At 51.9% G+C, this 27,098-nt stretch overlaps 1 protein-coding gene across 2 annotated transcripts in view; it reads right to left on the reverse strand.

Annotated features, from left to right (window-relative positions):
- Positions 1-6,519: 6,519 nt before the first annotated feature.
- Positions 6,520-27,098, reverse strand: part of TNPO3 (transportin 3) — a 75,569-nt gene continuing 54,990 nt past the window's right edge. For both annotated transcript variants that reach the window (XM_039519999.1, XM_039520000.1), the window contains 11 exons: positions 26,968-27,059; positions 25,670-25,746; positions 19,725-19,785; positions 19,036-19,176; positions 18,350-18,466; positions 16,383-16,477; positions 15,512-15,668; positions 14,698-14,865; positions 13,872-13,984; positions 8,840-8,931; positions 6,520-6,886 (listed from right to left, as the gene is read on the reverse strand). In XM_039519999.1, the coding sequence (XP_039375933.1) occupies positions 8,871-8,931; positions 13,872-13,984; positions 14,698-14,865; positions 15,512-15,668; positions 16,383-16,477; positions 18,350-18,466; positions 19,036-19,176; positions 19,725-19,785; positions 25,670-25,746; positions 26,968-27,059 (1,082 nt within the window). In that variant the 3' untranslated portion in view covers positions 6,520-6,886; positions 8,840-8,870. The remainder of the gene's footprint in view (positions 6,887-8,839; positions 8,932-13,871; positions 13,985-14,697; positions 14,866-15,511; positions 15,669-16,382; positions 16,478-18,349; positions 18,467-19,035; positions 19,177-19,724; positions 19,786-25,669; positions 25,747-26,967; positions 27,060-27,098) is intronic.

A 27,098-nucleotide genomic window follows, 5' to 3' on the forward strand; every position in this document is an offset into this window, starting at 1 on the left:
GGTGCGCGTGCTGTGTCGACATTCCCGTCCCCGGGGCTCTGGCCTGGGCAGGTTTAAAGGTGCCACGCAACAGCGCTTCCTCTGCACCCAGCCCCAGCTTGCCCTGCGTGCAGGCTCTGAGGTGTTGCAGCAGAATCCCCTGGTGCCGGCTGCGTCCGTGCGCCGCTCTCCTCACCTTGCCTCAGGGTAGAGCGTCATGCCACGTATGTGGCCCTCTGTACCAAACCCCCAGCGGAGCACGACACAGTCCTACCAGCCAGCCTGTTCCTGCGGCAGCAGCTCGACAGCTGGGTGCCTGGTACAGACCTGGGTCTGACTCAAATTGCTTGTAAACGTGGGGTCAGACCCACGCTGATCTTTCATGGTCAAGGCAGGTTTCAGTGCAGAGGGTCTGGTTACCTTCCTTGGCTGGTGGAGGGGTGGGGAGCAGGGCATAAGAACATGAACATAGGAATGGCCAGACTGGGTCAGGCCAAAGGTCCATCCAGCCCAGTGTCCTGTCTGCCGACAGTGGCCAATGCCAGGTGCCCCAGAGGGAGTGAACCTAACGGGCAATGATCAAGTGATCTCTCTCCTGCCATCCATCTCCATCCTCTGACGAACAGAGGCTAGGGACACCATTCTTACCCATCCTGGCTAATAGCCATTTATGGACTTAGCCACCATGAATTTATCCGGTTCTCTCTTAAACCCTGTTATAGTCCTGGCCTTCACAACCTCCTCAGGCAAAGAGTTCCACAGGTTGACTGTGCGCTGCATGAAGAGGAACTTCCTTTTAGTTGTTTTAAACCTGCTGCCTATTAATTTCATTTGGTGACCCCTAGTTCTGGTATTATGGGAATAAGTAAATAACTTTTCCTTAGCTACTTTCTCAACATCACTCATGATTTTATATACCTCTATCATATCCCCCCTTAGTCTCCTCTTTTCCAAGCTGAAAAGTCCTAGCCTCTTTAATCTCTCCTCATATGGGACCTGTTCCAAACCCCTCATCATTTTAGTTCCCCTTCTCTGAACCTTTTCTAGTGCCAGTAGATCTTTTTTGAGGTGAGACCACATCTGGACGCAGTATTCGAGATGTGGGCGTACCATGGATTTATATAAGGGCAAGAATATATTCTCAGTCTTATTCTCTATCCCCTTTTTAATGATTCCTAACATCCTGTTTGCTTTTTTGACCGCCTCTGCACACTGTGTGGACATCTTCAGAGAACTATCCACGATGACGCCAAGCTCTTTTTCCTGATTTGTTGTAGCTAAATTAGCCCCCATCATATTGTATGTATAGTTGGGGTTATTTTTCCCATGTGCATTACTTTACATTTATCCACATTAAATTTCATTTGCCATTTTGTTGCCCAATCACTTAGTTTTGTGAGATCTTTTTGAAGTTCTTCACAGTCTGCTTTGGTTTTAACTATCTTGAGCAGTTTAGTATCATCTGCAAACTTTGCCACCTCACTGTTTACCCCTTTCTCCAGATCATTTATGAATAAGTTGAATAGGATTGGTCCTAGGACTGACCTTTGGGGAACACCACTAGTTACCCCTCTCCATTCTGAGAATTTATCATTAATTCCTACCCTTTGTTCCCTGTCTTTTAACCAGTTCTCAGTCCATGAAAGGACCTTCCCTTTTATCCCATGACATTTAATTTACATAAGAACCTTTGGTGAGGGACCTTGTCAAAGGCTTTCTGGAAATCTAAGTATACTATGTCCACTGGATCCCCCTTGTCCACATGTTTGTTGACCCCTTCAAAGAACTCTAATAGATTAGTAAGACACGATTTCCCTTTACAGAAACCATGTTGACTTTTGCCCAACAATTTATGTTCTTTTATGAGTCTGGCAATTTTATCCTTTACTATTGTTTCAACTAATCTGCCCGGTACTGACGTTAGACTAACCGGTCTGTAATTGCTGGGATCACCTCTAGAGCCCTTTTTAAATATTGGCGTTACATTACCTATCTTCCAGTCATTGGGTACAGAGGCCAGTTTAAAGGACAGGTTACAAACCATAGTTCATAGTTCTGCAACTTCACATTTGAGTTCTTTCAGAACTCTTGGGTGATGCCATCGGGTCCTGGTGACTTGTTAATTTTAGTTTATCAATTAATTCCAAAACGTCCTTTAGTGACACGTCAATCTGTCAAGTATCAGAGGGGTAGCCGTGTTAGTCTGGATCTGTAAAAGCAGCAAAGAATCCTGTGGCACCTTATAGACTAACGGACGTTTTGCAGCATGAGCTTTCATGGGTGAATACCCACTTCGTCGGATGCACTTTGACTTGCATCCAACGAAGTGGGTATTCACTCACGAAAGCTCATGCTGCAAAACGTCTGTTAGTCTATAAGGTGCCACAGGATTCTTTGCTATGTCAATCTGTGACAGTTCCTCAGATTTGTCACCTACAAAAGCCGGCTCAGGTTTGGGAATCTCCCTAACATCCTCAGCTGTGAAGACTGAAGCAAAGAATCCATTTAGTTTCTCTGCACTGACTTTATCGTCTTTAACTGCTCCTTTTGTATCTCGATCAGCCAGGGGCCCCACTGGTTGTTTAGCAGGCTTCTTGCTTCTGATGTACTTAAACATTTTATTACCTTTTGAGTTTTTGGCTAGCTGTGCTTCAAACTCCTCTTTGGCAAACACAAGAATAGCCAGACTGGGTCAGACCAAGGGTCCATCTAGCCCCGTATCCTGTCTTCCAACAGTGGCCAATGCCAGGTGCCCCAGAGGAAATGAACAGAACAAAATCATCAAGTGATCCATCCTGTTGCTCATTCCCAGCTTCTGGCAACCAGAGGCATCCCTGCCCCTCCTGGCTAATAGCCATTGATGGACCTGTCCTCCATGAATTTATCTAGTTCTTTTTGAACCCTGTTATAGTCTTGGCCTTCACACCATCCTCTGGCAGAGTTCCACAGGTTGTGCGTTGTGTGAAGAAATACTTCCTGCTGCCTATTAATTTAATTTGGTGACCCACTACTTCTTGTGTTGAGTAAATAAAATTCCTTATTTACTTTCTCCACACCAGTCATTTTACAGATCTCAATCATATCTACTCTGGTGTCCCTGTTCCAAGCTGAAAAGTCCCAGTCTTATTAATGTCTCCTCATATGGAAGCCGTTCCAGACCCCTAATCATTTTTGTTGCTCTTTTCTGAATTCCAATATATCTTTTTTGAGATGGGGTCACCAGATCTGCACGCAGTATTCAAGGTGTGGGTGTACCATGGATTTATATAAAGACAATATGTTATTTTCTGTCTTCTTATCTCTCCCTTTCTTAATGATTCCCAACATTCTGTTCCCTGTTCTGGCTGCCGCTGCACATTGAGTGGATGTTTTCAGAGAACTCTCCACAATCATGCCAAGATCTCTTTCTTGAGTGGCAACAGCTAATTTAGACCCCATCGTTTTATATGTATAGTTGGGATCATGTTTTCCAATGTGAAATACTTTGCTTTTAGCAACATTGAATTTCATCTGCCATTTTCTTGCCCAGTCACCCAGTTTTGAGAGATCCTCTTGTAGCTCTTCACAGTCTGCTCTGGACTTTAGTATCTTGAGTAGTTTTTTTATCATCTGCAAATTTTGCCACCTCACTCTTAACCACAAATGATCTGGAAAAAGGGCCCTGTGGGACACCACTATTTACCTCTCTCCCTTCTGAAAACTGACCATTTATTCCCACCCTGTGTTTCCTGTCTTTTAACCAGTTACTGATCCATGAGAGAACCTTCCCTCTGACAGCTTACTTTGCTTAAGAGCCGTTGGTGCAGGAACTTCTCAAAGGCTTTCTGAAAATCTAAGTACACTATATCCAGTTGTTCTGCCTTGTCCACATGCTTGACGACACCCTCAAAGAATTATAGTAAATCGGTGAGGCATTTCCCTTTACAAAAAACATGTTGACTCTTCCCCAACACATTATGTTAATCTAAGTGTCTGACAATTTTGTTCTTATAGTTTCAACCAGTTTGCCCGGTACTGAAGTCAGGCTCACCGGCCTGTAATTGCCAGGGTCACCTCTGGAGCCCTTTGTAAAAATTGGTGTCACATTAGCTGTCCTCCAGTCATTGGGTAGGTTAGTTAGTAGTTCTGCAATTTCACATTTGCATTCCTTCAGAACTCTTGGGTGAATCCCATCTGGTCCTGGTGACTTATTACTGTTTAATTTATCAATTTGTTCCAAAACACCACCTCTATCTGGGATAATTCCTCAGGATTTGTCAACTAAAAATAATGGCTCAGGTTTGGGAATCTCCCTCACATCCTCAGCCATGAAGACAGATGCAAAGAATTCATTTAGTTTCTCTACAGTGGCCTTATCGTCCTTGAGTGCTGCTTTAGCACCTTGATCACCCAGTGGCCCCACGTTGTTTCCTGCTTCTGATGTACTTAAAAAAATTGCTATTACTCCTTGAGTCTTTGACTAGCTGTTCCTCAAATTCTTTTTTAGCCTTCCTAATTGTATTTCTTCACTTCACTTGCCAGAGTTTATGCTCCTTTCTATTTTCCTCAGTAGAATTTAACTTCCACTTTTTCAAGGATGCCTTTTCGCCTCTCACTGCTTCTTTTACTTTCTTGTTTAGCCACAGGGGCTCTTTTTTGGTTCTCATTTTTTAATTTGGGGTATGCGTTTAAATTGAACCTCTATTATGGGGTCTTTAAAGTTTCCATGCAGCTTGCAGAGATTTCACTTCTAGTGGTGAACCTTGTTTCACTAACCTCCTCCTTTTTGTGTGGTTCCCCTTTCAGAAATTACATGCTACAAAGCCTGATCCTAGCAGAGTTAGTGGGAAATGAGCACCAGCTCGTGCAGCCAAACAGCCTGGGTGGATGACACCCGATTCTCAATGCCTGTGGGCCCTGTGCTGGCCACCTGAGGGAACTGCTCACCAGCACCTTTGAGCACAGACTAAGATTCCTAAAGATAAAAGCCCTTAGCCAGGCAATTTTGCTGCCTTTTAACCCTGGGGCAGGGTGGAGCAGTTCCAGCCATGTGGCCCTGCAGGCAAGTGTCAGAGAGACGAGCTGTAGATTTGTTGTTTAGATAGTATTTAATTGTGGCTCATTCCACCAGGATGGCCTACCATATAAACCTTCATCAGGATCCTTTAAGCAATTACAGGCTACGGTATCTGTTAACTAGATCTTCGGCTGCATCAGCGAACCTTGCTCACCAATACACAGCACAGTAAGCTCACGTGGTGCTTGCGAGCCTCGCAGCACAGCTCGCTTTGATTAGCCGAATGGTACAGCGAGGGAGCTTTGAAGGTGCACTGCTTTTACACAACAGATGGCAATGAAATATAGGTCATGCTCCATCGCCCTGCTCAGAAGCTCATTGCTGGGCAATAAAAGAAGAAAAAAGCACCTCGACTCTGATCCTCTTCGATCGTTTACTTATTAAGTCATAAAAGCCAGACCTGGCCTGCGTTAGTGTGAAGTAGGGATGCTCTGTGTAATTTCAAAGGTACTACCTAGGATTATAAAGAGATCACAGCAATACAGGCAGGTTAGTGAATGCTACTGTGCTAATCAGTGCGCAAGGGAGAAGCTAATTCTCTTCCTAAAGTAGGAGAAGCCAATGTGGTCAGAGAGGAGGGTTAAGCTGGGACTGAATCTTGTGACTAAAGCACAGAAAATTAATATCCCGTCACTTCGCACAGTCCCTTCCAACAGCCTTCGCTGGTACTACCCTTAAGGGTAACGGTGTCTTGCTGTCAATCAAAGAACGCTGACAGATCCTACCATTGCCGGGATTTCTGAGCCAGAGCAGCAGCCGGGGTCAGTCCCGCCCCTTGAAGGAGGCCTGCAGACAGGTTCAACAGCCAGAGACACAAAACTGACATTTGAATTTTTTAATTTATTTTTTTGTTTTTTGTTTGTTTGTATTGTTCTCGAGATGGCTACAACACCAGACGGAACAGCATGCGCTCAATTCTAACGCCTGCGCAGGGTCTCAGGTCTTGTCAATGTAAGATTCCCCAGGGAGCAGTTTCCAAATCTGTTGAGTAAAATAGTCAGCCCCATCACTGCGACCTCTAGAGCCCTCTCCTCTCCCCCCCCCATGGTAAAAACAAAACCAAATTAAAAAAAAAAAACTAAAAAAAGAAAAAATATATATAATATATAACAGTCTATCCCAGGCTGACTCTCCTCCAGGAGGCTGACAGATTGATGGCATCAGATTTAGCTAGGGGGGGTTGCTTAAGGAGGGCGGGTGGGAGTTAAGTAAACTCCCAGAGCTCTGGAAGTGCGCTCCACAGGGGCGAACAGCAGGATCCCCACGGTGCCGCACGGGGGACCCGACTCCTCCCGATTGTTTTTTTAGAGGGGGCGGGGCGGGGGAGGGGAAGGGAAGCTCAGGGAGTTCTGGAGGTGGGCTAAAAAACTGGGTGCCTCCCCCCCTCCCAGTGCAGACAATTGGGTTTGCAGGTGTCGTGTTTTTAATCCCCACGTTTTCCTTAAGTAAATTTTATTTTATTTTTCATTTCACAGAAAGTTTTCTACTTTGTTTTGTATTTTTTTTTTTTTTTTTTTTTTTTTGCTACCAGGCAAATTTTTTTCTTCCATTCTTGTTTCTTTTCTCTCTTTTTTTGTTTTTTTCTTTCTTTCTTTTTTTTTTAAAGCGAGTCCACCGGGAAAGCAGCGTTCCCCCTACAATGCCGTAGGTCCGGCTGCAGCCATCTTTAGTCAGGTTGAGGTGCCCTCTCTCACAAACAGTAACTTCACTGGCGTGTTCTGGCGGGAAGCGTCTCTTCGGGTTTGACGGCGCACACGAGAGTGAGTGAAAGCCCTCGGCCACAATGAAGTTTGCTGATTGTGGGACATTCTTGGTTTGCTTATTTCCTGTCTTCTAAATAAAAAGACATTCCTGGCGGGAACAGAAAGCAGAGTCAGTGTTCCCAGAGCAGGCGATTTAGGGCTCCAGAGAGGCTCCCACCTGCCTTAAGGAGCTCACCACCTAGAGCTGGGGTGGGCAAACTTTTTGGGCCGAGGGCCACGTCTGGGTTGGGAAATTGTATGCGGGGCTGGGGTTGGGGTGCGGGGTGCAGGAAGGGGCTCAGGGCAGGGGCAGAGGAGGTGTGTGGGAGGGGGCTCTGGGCAGGGGTTGGGGCAGAGGAGGGCTGTGGGAGGGGGCTCAGGGCAGGGGTGGGGTGCAGGGGTGCAGGGAGGGGCTCAGGGCAGGGGGTTGGGGCAGAGGAGGGGTGCAGGAGGGGGCTCAGGGCAGGGGGGTGGGGTGCAGGGTGCAGGAAGGGGCTCAGGGCAGGGGGGTGGGGTGCAGGAGGGGTGCACAGTGCAGGGAGTTGTGGGGCAGGGTGCAGGAGGGGTTCGGGCTCCAGGGTGGCAACGGGGCCAGGGCAGGCTCCCTGAATACCTGCCCTGGCCCTGGCTCCGCACCGCCCCAGGAAGTGCTGTGGCCCGGGGCGGCGACGACTCCACATGCGCTGCCCTTGCTGCGCCTCCAGGTACCAGCCCCGAAGCTCCCATTGGCCAGGAACGGGGAACCACAGCCAATCGGAGCTGCGGGGGGCGGTGCCTGGAGGTAAAGGCCCAGGGGCTGCAGGGACATTGGGCCAGCCGCTGTTGAGAGCAGCGCGGGGCCCGTGGAGCCCTAGAGGCCGGATCCAAAGCCCTGAGGGGAGGGATCTGGCCTGCGGGCCGTAGTTTGCCCACCCCTGACCCAGAGAGAACCTACGACTGCCGTAAATACAGAGTGACTCCACAGACGTCGGTGGAATTACACGGCTGTGACCGAGCCCAGAGGCTGAAAGTTGCACTGAAGGCACTAAGCAAAACTTGTATTGTCTTTCGAGTGCTAATTGAGTGGTGAACAACAGTCCTGGGATGAGCTTCTCTAGCCACGTGGGCAGCAGCAATGCCCGAGCCTGCCCCCAGCCAACACGCTTCTCTCCTGACCTGAAAGGCCCCCCCCGCCCCGAGGATGGATTTAGACCTTGGTCTATTTGCTGAGACCAAGGAGTGCAGCTGATGTGTCACCCATCCATTGGGAACTCCCACTTAGTTTCATACGGACAATCAAGCTGCCCTCAGAAGGTCAAGACGACTCATCCATTGGGGTTGAATTGGAACGCACAGCCCAGGTGAGAGAGACCCCATTATCCCAAGCTGTCACTGGCCCTTTACAGATGAAATAGCCGCTGAAGCTAACAGCTGGGGGGTGCCACCAGGTGAGAGCAGCTCCCGAGTCAGCAGTGCCGCATCGCACACAGAACATCTGGCTAGAAACCCTGGCTTCCCACCAGCCAGCACACTGAGGCCCAGCAGGACTCTTGCTTTCACAGAGAGCCGTCCCCCTGCCTGGGATGGCAAACAGCAAATGGCCTCAGGATGGATTATTCTGTCCATCAGCCCCTGGCCGTGTGTTGGGTCCATAGCACATGCCAGAGAAACGCTCAAGAGGCAGCTATGCTCTTTGGTTACATGTGAACACCTGGTAGCCAGTGTCCGGGGATGGGCTTAGCGTGCTGAGACCTGGGTGCGGCGCACAGATTGCATCTGAAGTTGAGGGTTTTCAAACATCTGCCATCGACCAGCCTTTCACCCGACCTGGTCCAGGATGGGTTCGCTTCAATACATGGGCCTCAGGCTGTCTTCTCTACCACGGTGACCCAGATTCTCACAACCAACCTCTTGGCATTTCTGACAGTTACCACTCTTACCGCCCGCTGGCAACCAACGGGTTAATTTCTACTACAGGCCCCAACCCTGCCCCCCCCTGAAGCTGGCAGTAGATGGGGCCAGGGGGTCCTTGCTGCGAGGTGTCCACCCAGACCTGGAATATGACCAGATGGCATCTACTCACCTGGGAGACAGGAACAGAGTGGGCGCGCGAGCTATCGAAACAACCGGGTGAAGTCTCTCAGGGCCCAGCACACTTGTTTACATTCCTCAGCACTGAAAGACAAGGGCAGCTGTTAAGGGGAGGGAGGGATCCAGGCCATTGCCAGGGAAGGCTGAGCTGAAGCTGGGAGATGCTACAGGAAATCAGGCCTGTTCAGGCACCCCGCTCCCCCGAGACAGACAGCAGCCTGCCACCTCCCAGCCGCAGATTTCCTGCCTTAGTGACCTGGGGCCCAACGGGAACTTTACCACCCTTCAGGGAAGCGTCTGAACACTCAGGCAGCCTGACCGGGTTTCGGCGAGGAGACACTGTGTGTGATTGTGTGGGGGTCCCAGCACAGCACTGGGGGGCAGGAGCTCCCGGGCGCTGGCGTGAGTGGTTCAGCTATCCCCAGGGCAAGGTAGCAATCCCGCCTGCTGCCTCCCAAGAAGGGCCACTGACTTGCTGACTGATGGAGACACAAGGGTGTGAAAGAGCTGAGGAGCAGGCCGGGACGTGCTGATCTGCTCTACCCCTTCACCGCTGGGGAGGAACACAACGCCCATGTGCAGGCCCGGGCAGAGCCCTCAGCCCAAGCAAACTGGAGCTGCTGAGTCCCAGGGCAGAGAAGACTGAGGTGAGTGTTTGAGGGCCATGTCCAGACTTGTGAAAGCCCAGCGGTGAAGGAATCCCAGAACTCATCCTGCTTCGGAGCAGGGCAGCCAGTCACCTAACGCTCTGCGGTTTCCCCTCCCCTGTGTGACACTGCAGGACTGACGGGAGAGGAGAAAACCCTGTTCAGCGATGGAAAAGGAGGGGACTCCAGACCCCAGCTGGGGCCTTCTGCCATTCCCGATCCTGGGGGGACAGACTGCGGCCTCGGTTTGTACAGAGCTTTCATGGGGTTGGGAATTCAAGAGCCGATTCTTCCCCCAGGAAAACCCAGCCCAGATACGCTGCACAGGCACTGGCGGAGAGACCCCCCCACTCGTGTACAGCCTGCCCCCAGGACGAAGGGGCGAGAGAGCATGGTCCCAAGAAACCTGCCCTGGCACTAAACCCAGAACCCTAGTCTCTGGACACCAGCCCTGTGCTGTAACCCCGGGGGCATCCTCCGGCACTCGGGGGTGGGGTTGGGGGGATGTGCTGTGAGCCGCATCACCGGAAATCAAAGGGTTAATGGGGGAGGGTCACGAAGCCTCCAGGGAACAAGCTCCTTCCAACGGCCGGTTCTTTCCCAACACTGCCCAGTTAGGCAGGGCTGAAGGGCACTAAGGAACCAGAGGGCTTGAGGAACTGCAGCACATACAGCACAGAACAGCCAGATACCACGGTGAGGGGCACGTAACAATCAGTCCTGGAGTGTGGCCGGTTTAGAACAGGAGGCAAAGAACCACCAACTGATATTAACAATAAGCTTCCCCGCCCAGTTTAGGCAGCAGAATGGAACTGCCCCGTTGAAGAACATAGGAACGGCCAGACTGGGCCAGCCCGATGGCCCGTTTAGCCCAGGATCCTGTCTTCTGACAGTAGCCAGAACAAGAGCTTCAGGGGGAGTGAACAGAATGGAGCAATTTTACAGAGATCCATCCACCGTCCCCTCCCAGCTTCTGGCAGTCGGATGCTTAGGGTCATCCAGAACATGGGGTTACATCCCTGACCACCTTGGCTAATAGCCACTGATGGACCCGTCCTCCAGGAACTTACCGAATTCAGTTTTGAACCCAGTTATACTGCTGGTCATCACACATCCCATGGCAATGAGTGTTGTGTTGTGTGAAAAAGGACTTCTTGTCTGCATTAAACTTGCTGCCTATTCATTTCATTGGGTGACCCCTAGTGTGTTTTTTTAATTGTGGGAGAGGGTAAATATCTCCTCTGTTCACTTTTCCTGCACCAGTCATGATTTTATAGACCCTCTATCATAACCCCCCTAAATCATCTCTTCTCTAAACTGAACAGGCCCAGTCTTTTTAGTGTCTCCTTGTACGGAAGCCATTCCACACCCTCAATCGTGCGTGCTGCCCTTCTCTGAACCTTCTCCAGTTCCACTCAGATGGCGTGGCCAGAACTGGACACAGCAGTCAAGGTTTGGGCACACCATAGATTTATATAACAGCATTCTGATATTTCCTGACTTATTGTTCATTCCTTTCCTAATAGTTCCTAACACTTTGTTTGCTTTTTTTTTTTTTTTTGACTGCTGCTGAGCATTGAGCTGAAGTTTTCAGAGAACTAGCCATGATCACACCAAGATCTCTTTCTTGAGTGGTAACAGCTAATTTAGAACCGGTCATTATATAGGTGTAGTTGGGATTATGTTTTCAATGTGCATTACTTTGCACTTACCAGTGTTGAATTTCATCTGCCAGTTTGTTGCCCAGTTACCAGTTTTGGGAGGTCCCTTTGTAACTCTTCACAGTCAGCTTTGGACTTAACTATCTTGAGAAATTTTGTATCATCTGCAAACTTTGCCACTTCACTGTTCGCTCCCTTTTCCAGATCATCAATGAATATGTTGAACGTCATGGGTCCCAGTACAGATCCTTGGGGGATCCCACCGTTTACCTGTCTATTGTGAAACCTGACCATTTATTCCAATCTTTCGTTTTCTATCTCTTAACCCGTTACTGATCCAGGAGATGACCTTCTCTTAGCCCAGGACAGCTTAATTTCTGTAAGAGCCTTTGGTGAGGGGACTCGTCGAAGGCTTTCTGAAAAACCATGTATTGTACGCTATATCCCCTGGATCCCCCATATCCACATGATCACTGATTCCCTCAATGAATTTGAGGAGTTTAGTGCTAGAGCAGGACACAGAAGCTACCCAATTGTCTGAAAGCTGCATGGTCACAGACACAAAGAGAAATCTCTCAAAGATGAGCACGGCAAAGGGATACCAGGCCGTGGAATTGATCACTGACCCAAACCATTCTCTGAAAACCAAGAGAAACTGTTGCCTATTCCAAATGATTGTCCTTGCTACCCAAACAGCAGAGCAGCAGCTTCACTCAGTGCCTAGTAATCAGACACCTCCATTGCTTGAAATAACGGTAGCACCCAAGCAATCCACTTGCACAGTTTTCTATCAGACATCAAGGCCAACATTTTCAAACATGGAGGCTCTCAAATTCCCATCTGTGACGAAGTGGGGGATTTTTTTTATTTTTTCGTGGTTTTCCAATGGGTTGCATGCAGAGGGAGTGGGACTCAGTGTCCCTGGGTGTTACTGGTTTAACAAGGTGAGGGGAGAGGGAGTTTGTTGTTACAGAGGATCGGAGAAGGAACTTGGGACCCCAGCCCATGGCCTGGAGGAGGGACACCCCAGCGACTGGTGACCTGACACCTGGAGACCCAGCTCAGGAGTCGCAGCCGGTTCTAGCCAGTAGGAGGACAATGGGCTGCGAAGAGAGGACCCCATGATCTAACCAGCTGGTTCCAGCCAGAGGAGGGTGGAGAGGAGAGGAGGCCCAGAAAACCCTGTTTACCTGGAAGGAAGACAATGGACAGAGGCGGGGCCTGGGGCTGGTGGTATCAGATGCCCAGCTGGGAAGCAAGGGGGGCTCGGGGCTGGAGAGAGGAGGCAGGCAGAGCCGCAGGGAAGGTGCTGTGCTGAGGGAGGCCAGGCCTGAGGGTCAGAGAGTTTCCTGTGCTGTGTTCAACGTTCAATAAACCCTCCTGTGTTACGCTGGCTGAAAGTTGCTCCAGTCTAAAGAACAGAGTTGCACCATCCTCTTCAGGGGGGTGGAGGTGAGTGGACTCCCTGAGGGGGCCCACGGCAAGAGACAGACGTGCTAAGGCTCAGAGAGGTGCGGCTCCAGGAGGTGGAAGGGCCAACCCTGGGAGAGAGAGGACCCCCGGGGAAAGGTCTGTCTCACTGAAAGGGGCACCCCCCCCACATAGGGTCAAGAATGGGCACGACCGGTGAGGCCGTGACACCATCTCAACAGGGGACGTTATTTTCAGAGGCTCCCACTCTCGGAGGAGAAGCCGAGTCACAGGCATCAACCCTTTTACTGTCACAGAATACGGTGCCAGCTGTGCCGAGGCAGAGACTCAGCGCTTTGCTTTTCAGGACAATCACATGGATAATCTGCTGTAAGTGACAGCGACTGGGTCAGTAGCTAGCTGACCGGCCCAGGGACCGGAATGGTGCAGCCGAGCACTCAGAGCTCTGGAATAACTCGGGTCTAACCCTGGCAGCTGCAGACTCCCTCTGTGACTTGTAAATGGAAGATCAGACTTTCCTCACAGGAGCGGGATGCGTGCATACGGGGCTGTATCGTTTAGAAGTATTATCCCCGTTGGCTGATGTTTCATGGTCTTGCTCATCTGTAAGAGCTTTTCCTCACTGCCTCAGTGACCCAGAGAAGTGCAGGGGCTGACAGCGGGGGGGAAAGTTTATTCTAAATTTACATTTAAAGCTTTCCATAATAGAGGAGGATTTTAGGTTGACCCCTGGGTTTTATCAGCTGAGTCTCTGCACGTATCGCAAAGCACTCTCAGCACAAGAACCACCATGGCAGACTCCCAGGGCACTGGCTTTAGCGGAAGCACTAATCCTCTACAAGGGACACCTCTGGCAGCCACTGCAGTACAATACAGATGATCGCCATATTTGGGGTCAGGACGGAATTTCCCCCCAGGTCAGATTGGCTGAGCCATGGGGGGGGGGGTTTCACCTCTCTCTGCAGCACAAGGCACTTGTTGATTTCAACTAGAGTAAATGGTGGATTCTCAGTAACTTGAACCCTTTAAACCCCGATTTGAGGACTTCAGTAACTCAGCCAGAGGTGAGGGGTCTATTACAGGAGAGGGTGGGTGAGGTGCTGTGCAGATCAGACTAGATGACCACGATGGTCCCTTCTGGCCTTGAAGTCTCTGACGATTGAGTGGACAGCCACACTGAACCGCCCAGTGACAGGTGTGTTGCTGGCCCGAGAGAGGTGCAGGGGGACGACTTGTGGTAACACCTTTGTGAACAGGGTATCCTGCCAACACGGAGTTCACTCACCTAGTCACCTCCTTGTGAAAGTCCGTAAGTTGTTTGTGCGTTACTTGGATGGCTCCCCCAGTTGTTTCCTTTGGTAAACCCTTCAGTGAATTCTCTAGCCAGCGACAAAATGTCTGGAGTGGGAGGAAGGCAAAAGTTAAACATTTTATTGCTACAAAAAGAAACCTGGACTAAGTTCTGGGTTCAGGTGCTGCAGGTCCTGCACCCCAGGCAGCCTAGGAAAGACGGCCTATTTTTAAGTTTCGTTTGTATGCGTTGTCTTTGTACTGCCGGAATGAATCATTCTAAGTGAGCACCGAACCCTGCGCATGCCCAGATACTGCTCGGAATGATTCACAACCCAGCAGGGATAGACTCAACTCGGGTTGAGCAAGGATTGCGTTCTGTTGCAGCGGCTATCAGCCCACAGGCACATCAGGAGCACAATCTTCCTGTGCTGGCTGAGAACGGAGAATCAACTTCTGAGGGAGGGTGGAGAGACAGGATGTGAAGCAAGCCTTGAAACAGGAAGAAGTGGGGACAAAGCAGAGAGATGGACAAGCCAGCTAGCAAGAATCACTGAGCTAAAAGCACTGGGATTGGAGCACTTGAGGGAGGTGGAGTAGGGGGTGGGTGCTAATCTTCACTGCTGTAATTGAAGGACACAAGTTTTTTTTAATTCAGGCTGGTGAAATTGACCCTTGATGTTCGGACAGCTGCTAATCGCTAGCTCCACCTTTCGTTCGCTCGCATCCCTTGAATCCCCCTGGCAGGCCCGTTTCTCCCCGTGCCAACACCGGGCTCGCTGCAGTCACGTGTTACACTTCTACTACGTTTACAACCTTACCGGCCTGTCGATCTGCATGATCTCCCAGAGCACCTCGGCGACGTCGGGCAAGGTGTAGGGCGGCAGGCAGAAGCAGCAGGTGTGCAGCAGCTGGCTCACGAGCTGCTGGCCCAGCTGGTTCATCACTTGCCCGATCAGCTCCTTCCGCAATTCAAAGTCCTCTTCATGCTGCAGAAAGAAGAGGGGCCGAGTGAGCATTGCCGGGCAGGGCGGCCTGGGGCACGTTTCCACCTTTGGGTCCCTTCCCACCTCCCAGTGCCGTTTGCTCATCGAGGCAGAACACGCTGCAGTGACCGACGGGCAGGACAGAACAGAAGATGGAAAGGCAGCACGATGGGCTCTTGTGCTGCCAGCTGGCACCTGAGCAGCCTTGCGTAGGCAGGGCATTAACACTGGCACCAACTGCTCCCGACCCCAGCGAGGAACAACCGGCTTTTTATTGCCTGTGACCTGAGTGAGAGCCAGGAACCAGCCTCCCGGGTCAAGGGGCCAAGAGGAGAGACCAAGGCAGCAGCGGTTCACCCTTAGGAACACCGTACAACGCATCTCCTCCAGCAGAGGGCTGGTTAACATGGGAACAGCACTGCAGGCTGGGGCTCCCCACGGGCAGGTGGGAGTCCAAATCTCACCTGGCTCTGAATGGTTCATCTGTCAGCTGCAATTCCAAGAGCAACACAGATAAATGCAACGAGCAAAGCAATACCCAAAACAGCCAGCGTCTCTCAGCTTCCCCGAGCCGGCTGGGCAGGGCCGTCTGCGACCCCACCGCGCCCTGCCCCCCCAGCTAGGAGAGGAAACGCTGGGAATCACTCACGTCATTGGCCACCCCGGTGTGGACGAGGTCGCGCAGGAATTTCATGACGCTGCAGTTTGCGTCCCGGTGGTCCAGGGTGGTGGAGGCGATGGCCCACTGCAGGATGGGAATGATCACCTGGCTGCGGAGCAAGGTGATTGGGCTGCGCTGGATGAACCTGGGCAGAGCAGAGAGAGATCAGGGAGAGTTCAGCGCGGCGCGAGCTAGAAAGCAGCTTCGCTTGGCAGGCTGCTTGGGACGGACGCCCCAAGGACACAGCAGCTTTGTGGTTCAGAGGGTTGCCATGTCCCTTCCGTGCTGCCCAGGGACGCTCCCCTCCCTCCAGCGCTAGTCACAGCAAGACCCAGCTCCCTCTGCCGTCCTGATGGACAGGCCAGCCCCAGAAGGCAGCATCCTGACTGCAAGCTGTACTGCACTGCCCCCTGCTGGAAACCAAGTTATCCTCAATGCCCACAGCTGGAACTCTAGTAACGGGGAAGCAGGAAAGTCCCGACCACTTCCAAATCTTGGGCTGCAGCCAAAGCACCTACAGCAGCTACAAAGGCGCCCTGGGCTGGCAGGGGACTCTGGAGGACGTAATCTTGTGATTGTTGTTGACGAGTCTCGATTCGTGGGTGGAGCGGGCAAGGCCGTTCTGATAGGATTGTGAGCATTAACGCAAGGGGATGGGGGTGCGTCATTTGTATAGCTTATAAATCCAGAGGAAGAGGAGTTATTAAAGATGGACACTCCCTCTGCCTGGGAAGCAATACGCGCATACCCACGCACTCAGCCGCCCGTTGCGCAAGGAGCAGAACTGGCCAGAGCCGAGGCAGCGGAAGGAGCGCTCAGGACGCGAGGCAGCAATCCCGTGTTTAGGCGGAGCGGTTACCTGGTGGCTAGCCGGAAGAGGTCGTCCACGGTGTCTGGGTGGTTCTGAAGGCCATTCTGCTGCTCTAGGAGCTGGAAGGTAGGCAAGCACAGCGCCTAGGAGAAGGGGAAGGGGATCGTTAATTAAATTAACGTACGCCGCGATCTCTAGAGATGGCATGAGACACAGAGTTCGTCCTGGGGTGCAGGCAGAGGAAGGATGGAAGACAAGCCAAGGGGGCAGGGCGCGCCTGCTCACTTTGCGGCATGCCGGCGTTTCCGATTACAATGAGGCACCGTTGCGGGGGTGCCTGGTGGTTTACGAAAGTCTGAGCTCCTAGATCCGGGTGGAAGCAAACCCAGCGGAGGCAGAGCACCTGGTCGTTTAATTCTCTCCCCATTTCCCTGGTCTCCCTGCATCAGACCCACCCGCGCTCCCCGCAGTAATACCGGCCACACGCTTACAAAGCGCCTTGCATTGACAAAACAGGAACTTAGCCTCAGGGCCCTGGGGAGGCAGGAATCAGTCTCCCTGTTTTAGAGACGGGAAACTCATCCGAGGCCAAACAGTTCTGTGACAAACCCAGGTGTCCTGACTGCAGCCATGGGGCCTAAGCCATAGGATGGTCCCTTCCTTGCCCTGCACAAGCTGTGCACTAGCTGGGAGGAGCAGGGAGAGTCCGGTTTTTGGGTTTGGTGACTTGCTGCCCAAATGTCTCCGTCCCTCTGCATCTCAAACGACGCCGGGGCAGCGAACTCCCTGACTCCGTTTGAGTTTGCTGAGCTGACAGCACGGCCGGCAGGACAGGCTGCTCCAAACCCGTATCTCCTCCTAGGGAAGCTTCCAGCACCTCGAAGACGAAGCACCAAAGGCCAGGCCGCAGACTGTGGCTCAGTTTCCCTCACTGCAAAGCTGAGTCTCCGTGTCTGATCCTAGACTGGGGACCCGGGAGCGGCCGCGTTCCCCACAAACCAGTGAGTTGGAGCTGGCGGGGGCCTGGTTTCGTGGTCGCTCACTAGCCAGCAGGTGGCAGAGATGCAGAGGCTGCACGGGAGCCCGAACGCCAGCTCTGCCCTGGACACTCACTGGGTGACGGGCGCAGCCCATACCTCACTTTACTCTCCTGCACAACGGCGACAGCAAGGCTCAACGTTCGTCCAGTGCTTGGAACACGTAATGCCCCAAGCTCTCAGATGCTGGGCCTGGGCCAGTCACAGCTTGGCAGTGCCTAGGTCAGGGAGCGAGCTGCGCTTTTAGGAGGAACGTTATGGGTTCGGAAGCGCAATCAGTTCCTTATTCCCCGCCCCCGGCCACTCCCCACTGGGTGTTCCGATTTCCTCTGCTGGAGCCACAGTTTATTTACCAGCACTGGGGGCCCAAGCCGGGAACAGAGCGGAAGGGCGGTTTTCTCCATTCCACCAGCACCACCGCAGCAGCATCAAGGAATTTCAGATGGGGCAGGGGCTGGTTCGGTTTTCACTGACGGGGCATTTGGCGTAGCGCAGCAATCCCTGCCACTGGCACTGGCACTAACCACACCAATCGACATGAGAGAAGAGGACGTTTAAACAAAGCACTCCTTTTTGTGGCTGTTTACACACAGCTGCCGGCTCAGGGTGGGAGACGTGCCCCATATCAGGTAGGGAGCACCGTGAGCATCAGGCAAAGGTCATACAGAAGCGCCCTGGGGAAAGCCACAGCAAGCTCGGTCCAACGTCCTCATCTGCAGCGAGGGATGCAGCTGCGCCAGCTGCTGAACGGGGGCGAGTCCCAAGGGCAGCCCAGCGGAAATAATATCTAGAACATCCAAGTGACTTAGGAGCTGAAGACCCATTTTCAAAAGTGACACTTGGAAGATGAAGTCCCATCGGCTTCCAAAGAGGAAAGCACAGAGGGGGAAAAAAGGAATCAAAAGCTGCAGCCAAGTGGGATGGCACGGAGCGGGTACCACTCATACCCGGAACTAGACGTGACTTCGGGAGACCTACCTGCAGCATGTCTAGCAGCCCCTGCCGGCAGCCTTCCTCCATCCCGTACTCGTCCACCAGGATGCTGCCGAGGTACAGGAAGCAGGAGTGCTGGTGCGCCTGGTACACGTTCACCATCTGCCAAGGACACAGCAAACTTACTCCAGCTCACGTCCTGCTCCAAGACACACGGCCAACACCAGCTGGCCCCAGCCAGGAGCTTTACAGAGCAGGTGCATTTCCTAGCACCGGGAAGCCCAGGCTTCCAGACCCCAGTGGCGATTCACTTGCAGTACGGGAGAAATTCTCCCCTGCAAAGGGCCAGCTCGGCCCGATTCCCCAAGGCTTGGGATCGCTGCCTGAGGCATTGCTCTGCTGTACCTCAGCTCAGGTTTGTACAGCACTCTGAAAACGGGAAGGGCCGGGCGCTAGCTAAAGGATCCCCTTGTTGCCTCACATGCTGTGGGGGCCAGCAAAGCTGGAACTGTCCCCACGCTAGTCAGAGCTCCTTATGCCGGACGTGCTGCACTCCATGGACCAGGCTCCTCCCTGACAGAGGCCTATACCTGGGGCTTCAATGTAAATCTCACCCAGGGGCTCAGCCAACTCACCAATTGTGAGATTTCGCTTTCTGCGCGCACTGATTCCAGACACCCCAAGTGGATGAACAGCTCCTCCACTAAGTATCTCCCCCGAGGCTCACTCACCTGCGTGACCAGCGGCTGCAGCAGGGCCGCAGACCCTTTGCCTACACAGCGGACAGCAAAGCGCAGGCACCGGCAGCAGCGTTCCACGATGCGGTTATCGGCACGATGTTTGTTCAGGGTCTCCGACAGGACCGGCCAGATCTGAGCAAGGACAACAGGGAGGGTTCCAGATATTCAGGAGGGACCCCACAACCACCCCATTTACTACAATACTCTGCGTCCCTATAGTCCCCAACTATTGGCAAGAGACATCCTCAGGTCCACCACCCAGCTGCCAGGCAACCGAAGCTGCGGGCACCTCCTGGATGGAATCCTTCCCGCGTATCCAGTGACCGTGGCTCTCACAGCTATTCAGCCATGGATCTCAAAGCACCTGACAAGGAAGGGGCTAGAACGTTGTGCTCAAGGTTTGCCTTAATTCCTCTATTTGCCAAGCAGAGGAGTGAAAGCGACTAGGATACAAGCCCATCGATTCTTCATGCCCATTTCCCCCCCTCGGCAGTTCTATAGCAGCCTCCCTTCTCTGATTACAGGGACGAGCCAGCAGTGACTGTTCGCCAGCCCAAAGCCAAAGCTGCCCCTGGCGAGACCGGCTCTGCCCCAAGCAGTCAGTGATGGGGACACCCCAATTCCTGGCTAGATGCGTACGGAGGACGACGGCCCGAGGCCTGGCACCGATTTTCACTTACTTCCTGGATGACTTTTTGGCACGGATGTGTCTGGCCATTTTCTACAATGGGGTTGGTATGCCTGGGAAAAGCAACGAAAGGGTTAAGCGCCTTTTTAAACATACAAGTTATTTGGTGTTAACTCAGCGCTGATGAAACATGCCCAGGTGACAGCCCTGACCACTGAGGGCCTCCATTCACCCCCCCGCCGCACAGGTACACCATAAACAAACCGAATAAGCTTCCCACATCTGGAGAGACCACCTGGGGTGGGGAGGGAGGAGGAGAATTTCGTCTCTCTAGCCTCTCTGACGAGATGATAGACAAGAGGGTCAGCAAGAGTCACCTCTGGGGCTGCAGACCCATTGCGTACTGCACATTTTGCAGCCAGGAGGAGTCACCGCGGTACTTGAACCGGAAGCCAGGTGATAAAGGCAAGGCATGACACAGCGTAACCATGGGATGGGGTCCACAGGAGCCCATCTGGCCCTCTCCACAGCAGAGAATGTTACTTACCTTAGTAACCAGAGGGCCTTTGAGATGTGTGGTCCCTAACTGTTGTCCACCATGCGTACGCATACGCTCCCCATGCACCCAGAGTCAGAGAATTCGTTGGTCCATGCAGGTGCCATTGGTCTCCTTGTTCCTCCAACTGAGGAGAGACAGGGCCGAGCAGACTGACTGCTCTTCCAATTCCTTCTCTACAGCTAATTAGACTGCTCTGAAGCCGAGGGAAAGGGGGTGGGTAGCAGACTACAGATAGGGACCATACGTCTCAAAGAACCTCCATTTACTCTAAGGTAAGTGACTTTCTCTTCTTTACGTGCTGGTCCCTGTCTGTATTCCACTGGCAGTGGGTGACACGCAGGACTCAAGGTAGGAGGAGGGCACGAGGATGCAGGCAGCAGAGCTGTTTCAGGGACTGCTGTCCCCAAGCAGGCATCAGTGGGAGTCCTGCACTGAGGCACGTCTTGGGGGCGTGTGGAAGGAACTCCACGCAGCTGCTTTGGAAACGTCAAGCAGAGGCACTTCTTGAAGCGATGCCATTGACGTGGCTTGCGCCTCACCCCAGGCGGGGGAGGAAGATTAGATAGCTGAGAGAGTAAGATACAGCCAGAGATCCATTCGGAGAGCCTCAGAAGACACGGCTTGACCTGGGACTCTTCCTGCTACAGCGATAAACAGCCCGGGAGATTTTCTGACCAGCTTTGTCCTTGTGCTGGTAAAAGGACAAGGCTTGTCGACGGGATGGAGTCTTCTCTCTTCTTCAGATGTGTGGTGTTTTGGAAGACACAGTTAAGTGGCCTGACTGGTTCAGGTGAAACAAACTGCTTGGGGGAGGCGTGGGGGGGGGGAGGGAGAAGGTGAGTTTAGGATGTAAACAATGAAACTGTCTCTATGGAACATGGCATAAGGCAGATCCACCATCAGTGCTCCGAGCTCACCTACTTCCTGGCTGAGGTGATGACTACCAGGAATGCAACTTTCATGGGTAGGACAGACATGGAACGTGTAGCTCGGGGCTCAAAGGGAGGCCTCGTGAGGACCCAAAGAACAAAGTTTAAGTCCCATTGAGGAACAGGTTTCCTTACTGGCAGAAAGGTTTGGATTAGACTCTTCCAGAATCTGGTAGTCAGTGGGTGAGTGAAAACTGAGCAACCATCGGAAGATGGGTGGTACGTCCTGATTGCTGCCAGATGGACTCAAAGAGTTGATGGGAAAAGACTCGCTATGTTGAGGGAAAGAAGATAGTCCAGAATACAGGGAATACCCAGAGCTTCTGGGCATTATACGTTTTTGTTGCACCCAGATAAAGAAATGCTTCCCCTTGGCTGTGCACCATTTTCTAGTGGAATCTTTTCTACTATTGGGAAGGATTGTTTGCATGGCTTCGGAGCATGAACGTTCTAGAATTTGTGCCCATCCAAAAACCACGCCCTGAGATGCAGTGCTAGGGGTTGGGGAGCTTGATTCTGCCCTTCCCCTGGGGCGGATCAGAAAGGGCCAAACGATGATTGGTGGTCGAGATGACACGCGTAGCAGACTCGGGAACCATAACTGTCTGGGCCAGTTGGGAGTGATGAGAGGGCCTTGTCCAGACGAATGTTCTGTCAGACCTGATGTGGGAGTGGTAAGGGAGGGAAGGCAGAATTCAGATGCTCCAACCCAGAAGGAGAGCACTGCCCTGAGAGCAATGTCCTAGGGCTTGTCTGGAGCAGCGTATGTTGCACTTAGTTTGTCAGAGGCAAACAGGCCTCTTGTGGAGGTTCCCCATAGAGCAAAACTACTGTTTACCACCGAGGCATGGTCAATAGCGAAGTGTCTGCTGAAGGAGTCCACCAGCAGATTTTGATTCCCTGGAAGGTGAACTGCTGACAGGGCGATATGATTGCTGATGTACCAATTCCACAGAGCAATCATTTCGGCACACAGAGGAATGGATCTCACTCCTCCCTGCTTGTTGATGTAAAAGTCAGTTGTCATATTGTCTGACAGAATGAGGACTGGGAGACCTGAATGTGAGAAAGGGTTGGGCTGCTCTCAAGTTCCAGAATATCACTGTGCATCCTGGTTTCTCAGGATGTCCAAATGTCTTGCGCTGTCTGGCTGTCCAGGTGAGCTCCCCAGCATCTATAGTGACTGTCTTGTCACTTGAAGGCGGAAAGACGGGAACGCCTATGAATGCCTGGTGGGGATACTTCCACCATAGTGGAGATGATGTTACTTTGGTGGGAAGAGTTCCTATGGCATTCATGGACTGTTGGTTTGGGGAGTACACTGTTCTGAGTCATGGCTGCAGGCAACGAAGATGGAGTCTGGCAAACAGTGCGATAAGCGCAGATGAAGCCATGTGCCCCAGGACGAAAAGACATTCTGACTGGTGTTAGAGGGTGGTTCGCGACCTGATTTATGAGTTCGTTCATCGCTTGGAACCCACACACTGGCAGAAAAGCCCTTGCTGTGACGACTGACTTTAGGCATGCTCTGATGACATCTACAGTTTCTGTTGCAGTGACGACAGACTTTTCTGAGTTTATGCCGACCCCTAGGGAATACAGGAGTTGAAGCACTGATGAAATCGACTCAAGCTTCTTGACGTGTGTTGGCAATGAGACAGACAGGGGAAGATGGTGAAGCCATGACACCTCATATGGGCTGCTATTACCAAAAAGAACTTGTTAGAGACCCTAAGGGTAGTAGCAAAACCGAATGGGGGCACTCCTAATTGAAAATGGTCGGGGGCCACCATGAACTTAAGACAATATCTGAGTGGGGTGAATGTCCACGTGAAAGTATATGCCCTTCATATCGAGAGCCGTGAACCACATGCCCTTTTCCAGGGAAGAGATCACAGATGCCAGTGTCACCATGCAAAATTTCAGTTTGTGAATAAAAGTGGCTGAGATGACAGAGACTGAGGATAGGTCTCCAGCCACCCTTCTTTTTGTGTCATTCCAAAGCATGAAGACGTGATTCACAGTACTGCACCTACTGCTGATTGAGGAGTGAGCCTGGCAACCAACTTGCCTTCCTCAACGAGAGCCCATAACGGAGCTCCCTCTTGTGGAAGCTTGTCCAAGTCCATGAATTTGGAAGAGTTCAGGTAATCATACTTCGGCAACAGTGCTCGGTAACGGGCTATTCTGAACTGAAGGCTAATAGAAATGAAGATCTTCCTTCCCAATAAAATCAATGCATTTACCCTCAGTATTGACTGGAGTAAGTCTAGGATGCTGCTGTCTAGATATCTCTATGGCAATCTGGACAACCAAAGCATTAGGTGCAGGATGAGAAAAGAGAAATTCCACCCCTTTGGCTGGGACAATATAATGTTTTTCTGCCCTCTCAGGAAAGTGAAAGTGGCTGAGGTATGCCAGACTGTTTTAGCTCATTCATTAACACAAAGTGCTATTCAGCTGGATCCAGATGTTTGGAGAACATCCAAGAGTTTGTTGAAGATCCTACACTTCCTTCAGGAAGACATGTAGCTCATTGGGGGGGGGGGGGGGGCGGGAGGGGCGGCGTATGGGTATCGGAGTGACTACTTCATCCAGAGATGAAGACAGTTTCCATTGGTACCACTGGATCATGCTCATAAACTTGCTCTTCCATGGGGTCAGAGGAAGCTCTGGCTGTCCTCTCGCAGAGGAGAGGTGGACTGACTCTCTCGTGGATCATGTTGACTCTGGAAGATGGTCCAGGTCCCTGGGACTCCAGAACAGACAGTAAGAGGGGTCAAATGGGGGTTGTGGAGGTTCCCATGACATGGGGTACCAATGGTTCTGAGGTAGGTAATGAGATGGGCCTTGGTTCCAAACTGGTCTGAGTCCCTTGTCCAGGAAGGCATGCCCTGGAGGAAGAGAAGTCGGTTTCTTGGGTGATTCAGTCTCCCAAGAAAGAAAATGGCGATTCTCAATCCATTGGCCGAACCGACGGTTCCACTGGAGGGAAACTATGCCTGGACAATGGAAATGGGAGACAGACTCCTCCCACAAACTGCATCTCCTGGTGGAGTCAACACCTCCCTCATGAGGGAAGGACCTTATGGTTATGGAGACTGGGGATCAGGGAGAACAAAAATGTCAGATGTAGTGCAAGATTCTGCTCGCCCTGGAATATGAGCTGGCCCGTCTGCCTGAACCAATGGAGCCAGAGGAGTTAGCTTGTGCCACAGTCGGGGGAGGCAGAACTGTTGGTGGTTGGGGCTCTCTCTGTTTGCCTTTTGCCGGTGCCATCAGTTCAGGCTTAGTTGGTACCAGAGGCACTGTTGCCGGCAGAGAGTGGTCTGGTGCCAATGGAGCCCTGGGTTTGTGGCCCTTCCTGACACGCCCCCGAGACGGCTCGTGCCACAGGCTGAGCAGAAAGACTTGCTTGACTTCGGCAGGGTTCTATCTGGCTGCTTTGAAGTGGATTTAGAGGAGGATTTGCTCTCGTGCTTATGAGAGCACTCCCGGCCCACCCAAAGAGACCCCAGCAGGAGGTCTGTAGGAGTTCATTCCCTCGCGCCGAAGTCTGACTTCACAGCAGGAGGCGCATTCCTTGCGGAGTCAGGCCAATGTCTGGCGTGTCCCCCAGCTGGGGCCTGACTGCAGCCTCATGACTGTCTCCATTAAGTGCTTCTTCAGAGGAAGTTTTTGCTCCTCACAGGAACGATTGGGGAAAGAACGGCAGAGAGTAAACCTTGCTGCAACAAGAGCTTCCCCTGAGGAGACTAAGCCACATCTGCCCGTGACAATGGACGCAGCTCAGTGAATGGTGGGACCTTCCGTTCTCCCCTCGGCTGGACAAAGACACTGCCTCTGAGCTACATCTTTATACCCTGACACAAACCAGTTAGTACTGCCCCCTGACAGAGTGATTTACTGCCCCCGACGTGGCTAGTTATCACCCATCACCTTGCACATGTTGGTTTAATTAAAACATTTGTATTACATATTGTCATCCTGCCCTTATCTTTTAGGAGGGGTCAGTGTGTTCCTGCTACCCTTGGGGGACATTTTTGTACCATCCTTGATATCGCTCTGCGTGTAGCACTTCTTAGGAATGTGTGTTTCTGCAGTATCAGCTCTGTTCTTGCCAAATTCTGTGAGCAGGTCCTGCCTCCTACCAGGCCTCTGATACAAGGGCTTATGTCTCAGGCTCTCTTCCTACTACAAGAAGGAACTGGAGAGGCGGTTGGTCTGTTTCGCCATTTACTCCTGGGTTGGAGGCACAGGACAGCGAGGGCGCACATGCAGACCAATGGACACTGCTTTCAAGAACTCTGACTCCGGGCGCCTGGATACATGCCTACCCACAGTGGAAAAACACTGGGCCGAGCACACGAAGAAGAATGTATCGTTTTTACAGACCTTTGTAAATGAGACCCTCCGGCTGGTTCAGGGTTTTTAAGTTGACCTAGAGAGATCAGCAGGCCCCACCCAGCCCCCAGCAGGACAGTCTGCTGGAGTCCTCACCTTTCTTACCTAAATATGACAGCCAGTCGATCTAGGGGCACCGTGGGGTCTGAGGACAGGCCATTGCTTGGCTCCTGAGACAGCAGCTGGAGAAATGAGCAAAAATCAGGTGAGATTTCAGTGACCATAAGGAGCTCCGTTCTGAATGGCCATTGCCTCGAGAACACAAAGTAAACTCTGCCTCTTTCACACCTCACAAGAAACGTGAATGCCTCAGACTCCCCATTTTCTGGCCAATGCAGAGCAGAAGCCTCTTCTGGTCCTAGACAGAGGAAGCAGGCCAGAAGTGGGGAGTATCCCCCTATGAGCCCAAAGGGAGAGACGTGGGACTAGGGCTTATCAGAGATCTGAGTGGTGACGAGTCTCAGCTGCACAAGATGGGAAGTTCCTGCTACCAAGGGCTTTTCCATGGGGCATTCAGAGCTTACTCGACAGGTATTTCAGGCAGAATGGCAAAGGAGAGCTGTACCAGGAAGACACAAACTGATCAGCTGGTGAATGCTCCTCACAAGTTAGTACCTGTACACCAGACGTAACACTGTCTCCCTGTCTGTTGGCAGGTCATTTTAGGAACGACATGTGGGACCATCCCATGCAATCTTACTTAGCTGCCCCTCCCTCACTTCCCAGTTTTTACCTTCCTTTAGCCAAGACTCCAAATGAAAAGGCATCCTGGGCTACTTGTACTTCAAGGATGGGTGAGTGGCCCGTGACACCATCATCTCCACTGCAGTGGTGCAGTCCATAGAGACTACAGATTTCAGCATGCAACAATCCATCCTGATCATGGCAGAGGCAGCTCAAATCGAGATGAAGCACTGCATGCTGGGAGATCTGACATGTGGAGACTTGCTCCATACTCAAGATGCACGGAAGCTGCAACTGGCTACATTTCATGCAAATTGGATACAGTCCTTAGGCTACCAGCAAATTGGCTCATGTATTTGCAGCATTTTCAAGCATTCTACAAATCTGGTTCTTACACCTGTTTATGCTACTATGCTCCTCTCTCTTCAGCTGGTGTAAATCTGTGTAGCTGCACTGACTCCAGTGAGCTACAGCAGCGTGTGCCAGCGGAAGTTGGGACGCTGTATTTTCAGATCTTGTTCCAGGTTCTCGCCTTTCCCATGTTATTTCCCCATGCTCAGAACAGTAAGTTGCTCAGTGCTATGGAACTTGCAGAACACTGCAGCCATAGTGGAAGTTTTCTACTGAGCACCACACAGAAAATTCCTACTGCAGACCAGCATAACCAATCCAGCTGCAGAACAAGGCAAAAGTTCTGCAACTGTGATGCCCCAAAGTACCTTTTTCAGTGCCATCACCTGAACGGCACACAACTCGCTGAGGCACTCTGCTATCTTTTCCAAGGGTAGCCGGGCAAGAACCAGCGCTGTCCCTGGAACGCAAGAGGAAAAGAATTCAGGGAGGTTGGGTG

The sequence above is a fragment of the Mauremys reevesii genome, linkage group 1 (genome assembly GCF_016161935.1).
Source record: "Mauremys reevesii isolate NIE-2019 linkage group 1, ASM1616193v1, whole genome shotgun sequence".
Classification (NCBI taxonomy): domain Eukaryota; kingdom Metazoa; phylum Chordata; order Testudines; family Geoemydidae; genus Mauremys; species Mauremys reevesii.